General features: G+C 35.3%; 1 protein-coding gene across 1 annotated transcript; it reads right to left on the bottom strand.

The window, feature by feature from the left end:
* Window positions 1–399: 399 nt before the first annotated feature.
* Window positions 400–5,970, bottom strand: LOC102809643 (low affinity immunoglobulin epsilon Fc receptor-like). Its single transcript, XM_006817595.3, has 4 exons — window positions 5,907–5,970; window positions 2,818–3,154; window positions 1,829–1,902; window positions 400–527 (listed from the first exon to the last, which is right to left on the bottom strand). The coding sequence occupies exons 1-4, from the start codon at window positions 5,968–5,970 to the stop codon at window positions 520–522; spliced, it is 483 nt and encodes a 160-aa protein (XP_006817658.2). The 3' UTR covers window positions 400–519.
* Between the last annotated feature and the right edge of the window lie 2,181 nt (window positions 5,971–8,151).

The raw sequence follows: 8,151 nt of genomic DNA, 5'->3' as shown, positions 1-8,151 counted from the left end.
TCTTTCGGAATAAGGTTATTGCAATAACAATTTACTTTGGAAACATTATTTGTTGTTCAATAAGCCAAAGGTATGACTTTGCTTTGCCTTTTCTTAATCTTCCGAACATGCATGTACCTATATCCATGTCTGATAGACGCCCATTCTGATAGCCATTTCAATCTATGTACATACCGCTATGTTCTTCCCAGACATTAATAATATATGCAACGTATTCTGACGTCAAATTCTACCCAGGTAGCTGCATGACCAATGAACTTACACAGATTCCTTCACTACACTTATATTTGTAGACCAGTCTTAATGAAAAGTTCGCTGGTTTGAGGTACTTCGATCTATTTTTCATCTACCGGTAAAACATTTTTGGATGGTAGATAACAATGAATGACAAGAAGCATGTTTCAACAGAGTTTTCTTTATTGATAGTTCATGTAACAGTGAATTACTCATATGAGGAATTCATTTTAACGCTGTACTTCTGTGCTCATCTACGTGTGCTTTGTTGGTGGTCAAGGTAGCCTAACAAACTGAAAAAAACCATAAATAATAAATTGAGGAGCAGTAAATTTTCAACAAAGTTTAGTAACAAAAACGCTTGTAATGGACTCTCTTATCCGTGCTATTTCCCCATTTACCACTCATGATGGTGCTACATCAGATTTCCTATTTTATTTATTTTTTAATAAATATTCACAGCTCAATTATATTGTTTTCAAAATTTGCAGAATCTTGTAGGAGAGACAGTAACAATAGTATGTACTGCTTCCACTAATATTTAGTTATTAACTCGAGTTCCTGGAATGGCGCCATGAATTCGATCACATTTGTTTTGCAAATGCACTGGGTTTCAATATTAAAATCATTAAAATTTGGTGAATGGTGGGAAGAAGGATTAATCAGGCCAACCAACTATGGACACAGAATCGAGACCAAGATGTATAATTGTTCGGTATTTCTATTTCCCACAATCTCAAATTAACATGAAGATTCCACCATTGAAAAATGAAATTTCAGACAATGTCACAGAGTGACGAAGTTTTCTATTTTGGAATTCTGATGGCTTTGTCCCCTGACAGATTTAATTGGGCTACATGATGACTTGCTAGTATTATCTCAACTATCAAGAGGAGTGAGGTATCACCTTAGTCAGTTGTGACATGTCGTACATTTTTACAGTCATAAACTGACGGAAGGGTTAATTCAAATGGTGCTTCTGGTAATGACTTCATGGATGTAGATAAGAAGGTAGGCAGGGGTAGTCGTTGATTGAATTGCTGTGTCATGCTGGTCGTCATCAGCCTGAATTGCTTTAAATAGGATATTACTGTCATTATATTGGCTTGACACACGGAAACACTCAGCAAAATTCAGTTTAGATTACTGTAAAACGTGTCTTTTTGGCTACCGTGTCATTTTTGCTAATTCACAATTTCGCTAAATTAAGATGTCGCTAATTAGAATATAGTGTATTCTCACAGTAAGATTATTAGCACTTTAGCTAAATTAAGATTCAGTTAATTCATGTATTGAGTCAAATTCAAGTCAAAAATGTTTTACAGTGTGATTGTCGAAATTGAGATCTACAACACGTTTTTGATATCTGTCCAGCCTCCTTCAAAACTGATAATTATATGTATATACTGCGCGCATGTGAGATGTGGTTCTTATCGTGTAGGTACGCCAACTGAACAACCTAATGTGTTTGGCACTTATCGGTGACTTGTATGTTATTGTGTTTTACATCTAGGTTCTACGAATGATTGATGACACATTGTTGGTGTTGCATAATTGTATAAATCCATCTATACTGTATTAAATTTAACGTTACCTTCCACCTCGCAGATAAACGCTTTGTCTCTAATTTCTCCGCAGTATTCGTCATCCCACTGTGTAGTATCTTTCCTGTAGACATAATGTGAACATCAATCTATACTGACGGATAAGTTACTGTTAATGACGTAAAGGTGTAGTCATTTGAATATTGGAGAATGTCTAGAGGATTAACTGTGATGTTTTGTTGAAGTAATGTCTTGTCATTGTTGTCTAATAAAGATGTGATAGTAATTCTAATTGTATAATTTATGTTGGTTTTCACGTAAAATGCTGTGCCTACAAAAACACTTCAGATTTGTATTGATTAGTTATGAGAGTAACCCATATTTTGTCGTTTAAACCAATTAAATTGGGGGTTGATTAATTTCAGAAATTACATAATAACATTATACTTCTAGTATCAAGTATCAATAGAATATATATTATGTATTTTTAACGTTAAAATCAGTAATACTTATGTTTATTGTAAATAATAAAACCTTATTTCCACATAAGCCTTATTTTCATATACCCATACACTATTGCGCCTTATATTTTGCCTTGCAAATGCTAAATATACTAGTAATTAGCCATAAACATTATTATGGTATCACTCCAACGTGATTTCTAAATCAACCAACAACCAATTGGCCTGGCACAAAATCTTGAAAACGGAATGTTAGTTGAAATGTGGGCAAAATGTCGGCCACTGTTGCATAGCCATGGAATGAAATTGTTTTCCTGTGTATGCAACACAATTCTAATGGAAAAAGACGGTAGACTCTACATAGTGCAAAAAAACAGGATGTCAAATTTGGTGATATTAATAACTTTTTGGCATGTTTGTAGAAAACACAAGTCGCATTTTTTTTATTTTTCCTCCAGACACCTCATTTTTAAAAGATCCATCTTTTGTCGGATTAATGAATAACTTGTATGCACTTTATAATAAAGCTAATAAACTATGATGAGACAAGAACTCGTCATATAACTTAAAGATCTCACCTTAGTTGTACACAATCTTGTCCACTGGGATCAAGATTATCGTTGTTGTTTGGCTCACCGGCACCCCAGTTTTCATATGGGCAAACGAAACCAGATACCCACTCAAAGGTTCCTTCTACTCTTTGGTCATTGTAACCAATCCAAAATCCACTATCAATGTTTGCTCCAATACCTGATGCAATGATATGCGCTATAATCAAATCGTTCGTTGCCTGGTCGTATATTCTAACCAAGTCCCCGCCAATTGACTCGCAGTGGGTTTGTGCTTCATGCCAATTAATTTCATCTAGGAAGAAGTGATATTCCACTGGTGTAGTGTGAGATATTATGCTGTGCTCTGTTGAAAGATCATTTAATACTGTCAATATATTTTAATTGAAATCTTACATCATCTTCTCTTGGACATGTTAAAGTAGCAATAATAGGCTGAAAATATTCCATATAATATTTCAAAACCTCTAATAAAGTTATAAAAATGATTTTGGTGTGCACCTTTAAAGTTGGTTTGAAATGTTCGTATTAGATTGTGTATCAGTAAGTTGTTTTTCAACCAAGAAATGATACATGTTTGCCCATATGGGAACAATTCACTCCAAAAAAACAAAGCAAAAAAGAAACAAACATAAAACTTGGTGTTCAATTCACGATGTCAAAGTCGTATAAGAATTTGTTTAGTCCAAGACACAAAACAAACGACAGCATATTCCACAAGAGCAAAACAACCGAAAAGTATATAACACAACATACTAGTCAAATCAGCAAGGACATTGTGCTCACTTCATGTCGTTGATGTCAAACATACAGTATTATTGTTTTAGTTCACTGAACTGTTAAAGTCAAACATAAATCACCATCACATTCAATGGACATTGATGAGTTTTTTGAACTGACTATTAGAGACAATATTTTTAGTTGAACGATTTACTATTCTAATTACTTTGTGACACTATTATAACACACTGCAAGTCGCAATTTGCACGACATGGCATACCGAATGAACCAAAATGACAATAGACCACAGTTTACATGTCAACTTTTCAAGGACTGTTTTAAAATTACTATCGTATTAAGTCAAACGGAATGAAACATGAGCAAGCAAACATTAATATATTTATCAAATAATTTGAAAGTGAAAGAGATCCGTATTTAACATTGTTGAACATCCCCATCAGTGGTGCTCATCAAAGTATTACAGCTAGTGCAAATAAATTGAAAAGACCAGAGATACACACCAGCAACTATCTAGACTGGGTAACAAACGGAAAACGCATTAATACATTAATACAGTAATGCCAATGTTTGTACTCAAAGAACTAGAGTTTCTAAACATCCTAACAAAGTCACATATAGTTTTAACAAAATGTGTAGTGTGTAGTTTTTCCTCGTTCTATAATTATATGTATTCAATGTGTTATTTGTGATATTAGTTGCGTGATGTATTATTTCTGTTTTTGTTTTACAACCATAAAATTATTCTCTGTAGTAGATTTTCGTGTTGAATAAAATTATTATTATTATTATATGTAATTTCTAATGTATTGTTTAAGCCTGGACCATTTTTCACACTTTCATGCGCGCCATGTCAAATGTCATAACGACTGTCTAGCACTCCTTATTTGGCATGTCATTAAGTTCTGACAAACCACGTTGACTTATGCTAGGCGTCGTAGTGACGTCACGATATCACGTGGTTTCACTTATAAATAGTGGGAGGACTCATTTAAGCAGGTGTCCAATCAATGTATGTATTTCAAGTAACATGGCGACTTAACAAGGTTCGGTCACGTGATGTCCTATGAACAAGTCAGAAATATGAAACTTTTTTCCAACTGTTCATCTACAGGGTTCACCACTGCTGAGCATTTCTAGCATGCCAATTTGATGCATTTAAGATCCAATGTTTATGACGAACTGAAAAAAAACAGTTGGTATGTATATATGATCATACATTACGCACAAGTCAAGATTCCCCTACAACTCCTTTGACAATATGACATGCAGTGTGAAACACCTCTTTGGACATTGAAAATAGGTAGACAGAACAAGTGTGATGCACGACACTGAATTATGTTAAACCATGAAAAAATAAGAGACGAAGTCTTTGTTAAATAAAGACATTAGACGAATTTCTAATCTCTTTGATTTATTAAAACAGTATAGTTCGATGGCAGGATTAGCTAGGATTTGCAGGTCAAAGTTGGCCGCATTTCACACTACACTACACTACACAAATGTACAATGTTATGTCATGCTACGTGTGCCACATGTCTCCCCTAACGACATACAGGACTTCCCGGTCACGAGTATGCAAGTGACGATTAACAAGCACACACCAGTTCCACGAAACAAACAACCAATTGAGAAGAACAATGCAAACATGAATATGAAGTGACGCCAGGGGTATCATTCCGAGTGATTACCAAAAGGCTTCTATATTAAACATCAGCTTTATATCAGACAACTGACATTGATGCTAAGCTGAGATCACCTTTGCAACTGTGTAATTGTATTATGAGAATATCGTCACTAAATTTAGGATTGTTGATGAAAAATACATCAATGTATATGAATATGAAAGAATTTGCATTCTTTTAGTGTGTTTTTTTCCCAGAAATTATTCTTCATACAAATAAAGATATAAATCATTCAGCAAAGGCACAATTTATTCCATGGGGAATGCTGATGAATTGTTCGAAAAAATATATGTATTGTAGTACTCGGCAGATATATTGTCGGCAGAATACTGATAATGTAATGTCCAGTGTAAAAAAGGTTTCTCATCAGTATTATTCTTAACGATGCAGGTAGAAACATTTGTATCCAGTATTTAAACAAAAACTGGACAATGCGCAATTTAAATTTATCTTGCGGTAAACTGAAATGGTTTAATCAACATTTATATTTTGCACTTGTGTGCAAAAACGTAGCATATGGCCAGACGGGCAGCCATCGACATTTAGCGAATGTGGGTATAATCTCAATAAGCTAGCATGGCTAACAAGGCTGCAATACACATACAAAATACGCATTCACAAACACACACACACACACACAAGCAATGTGAAAGTACATTAATTTGTCGAACCTACCTACATATGCACAGGCTGCCACGAAAAAAAGCGACAATAGAAAGGCGACTATAGGATACTTCATTTTGATTGTAGATATATAGCAGTGCCGAAGTCTGGAAATGGTGATGCTCGCTCTTGTTACTTCATATATAGTGTCAAATGTACCCAGACACGCACGTTATCGTGATGATCTATTGTGAGCCCTAATTATGATTAAGTTATGGGTGTCTACTATTATTTGATTAGATAACATTGCGTTATCTTGTTCAATCGGTGGGAGGCGATTCCATTACGAGTAAACAGCATGAAAAAACATGTCGAACAATTCATACAAAGTCAAACGCACGTGACGGTCGTTCGTGATACTTTAATAAATTATTTTACTCTTGGAAGGCTTCAACTATATTGAGCTACTGTTGCTTAAATAAACAAAAATCGCACAGAAAGCTTCGGCTCATATGTTGTATCATTCAATATACGGGTGACTGAAATAGCTATAGATTTTCAAAAAGCTTTTTTTCAGGCACCAAATTCTTTACATTTTGGCTCCTTATTACAAAAATGGATAAATAATTGTTATTGCGACGCCTCAAGCTTGTCAAAAACCATTACCTTATCACTGGGTATTTTGATATAGAAAGGGATGTAAAACAGGGGATAAGGTTTCACCCGCTCTCTTTATTTCATCTCTGGAGTTGGTTTTGGTGTCACTAAGAATGGACGGCCCTGTCCATGGAATTGTAGAATAAAATGACTGTAATATTGAATTTTCAGCTTTTGCAGAAGATTTGTCGTGTTTCTTGGAAGGTGTTGCACCAGAAAACAGATTACTTGCTCATCTTGATAAGTTTCATGAATTAAGTATAAAAACTGAAGCAATATAGCTTGGGCGGTCACGTACCCGTAAACATTTACCAGTGTATTGACCCTCTGAACCGATTAAAATTGTCGGGATATACTTCTTCTATTAGGGCGGTAAATCCTATAACCTGAACAGTCATAGACTCTATCCAGAATTGTATACAGAAGAATTTACTTTATAAAATTATTGATCTACCTAAAACTTTTGCTTTTATTTAATAATATTGTGGTCAAAACGGAGAACATATTAAACATATCCACTACTAGTAACACCTGAGCGGACAAAATGATTACTCGGTGTATATTCACCAATGACGGTTATAGAGAGTTCAAAGCAATAATGTTTGATCGTAAGTTTTGGCTTTTCAAATTTGACGATGCATCATCACATATAAACTACAAGTATTGCATGCATGAGACGTTCAAATGTGCTGAATCGTGAAATCTGGTCACATCTGACTACATCTTGACTAAAATCCGTGCATTCATAGACGTAGAGCCACGCACGCTGCTTTAGATGCGTTAAAATGGTCAGGACGTAAGATAGTATGTGGCGGGCTTTCGGTGGGCATTGTACGTACTATTGCGAGTAATCGTCGTAATTATTATTATATTATATATTAAGCACGCTGCTGTTGGTAAATCGGCACGCCGAGTCCGATAAAACGTTCAAACACAAATACATCGGCCATGTCATCGTTCTAATTGGAGATATGAGACTGTTATTATTCTTAATAATTACACATATTCGTGATAGTGGCCTGTCTGAAACACGTGTTTGTTCTCATGTGAGTGTCAACGATGTACTCAGCGATGAACTGTATGTGCCTGGACATACAGCTTCGCGTTGTTTAAAGAATGTGACGTTCTCATGTAGCAGACAACGACGGCATAAATTCGTCAACCGAATGAAGTTGGCAGTCGATAATTGATGTTTTGGGGAAAGAAGCTCCAGCTATTATCGTTATTGTTGTTGTTCATTTTGTGTGACAATTTATTCACAGTGGCGGTAGCCCAGGGTGAAGAGAGGGGGCGATCGCCCCTCAAAATGTAGGAAATAGCGTTTCAGAGGGTCTAAATTTCGCCCCCCCCGAGTAATGGGCCCTTCCATGTAAAATTTCGTGCCGCCGCTTCTGATTCAATTCATACATCGACGAAAGCCATGCTCATAAATCAGTTCATCGATATTGACAGTGGATTTCATTTACCGGCGATGAATTTACAGACAGTACAAGTTTTCTTACTGGGTTTTCGGTACATATACTGTACCATTTATGTATCTTGCTTTCATTTATAGCATTTGTGTTCAATTAAAAAAGCAATTAATATAGATAAAGTTACGATATGTTGACACCTGTGTTTTTAATGGCCAGTTTTGAATAATATTATCTTCCTTGTTCGA

Source organism: Saccoglossus kowalevskii, chromosome 9 (genome assembly GCF_978046115.1).
Source record: "Saccoglossus kowalevskii chromosome 9, keSacKowa6.1, whole genome shotgun sequence".
NCBI classification, from domain to species: Eukaryota; Metazoa; Hemichordata; class Enteropneusta; family Harrimaniidae; genus Saccoglossus; species Saccoglossus kowalevskii.
Note: the sequence above shows the minus strand (reverse complement) of the source record. Positions and strands in the feature narration are given on the sequence as shown.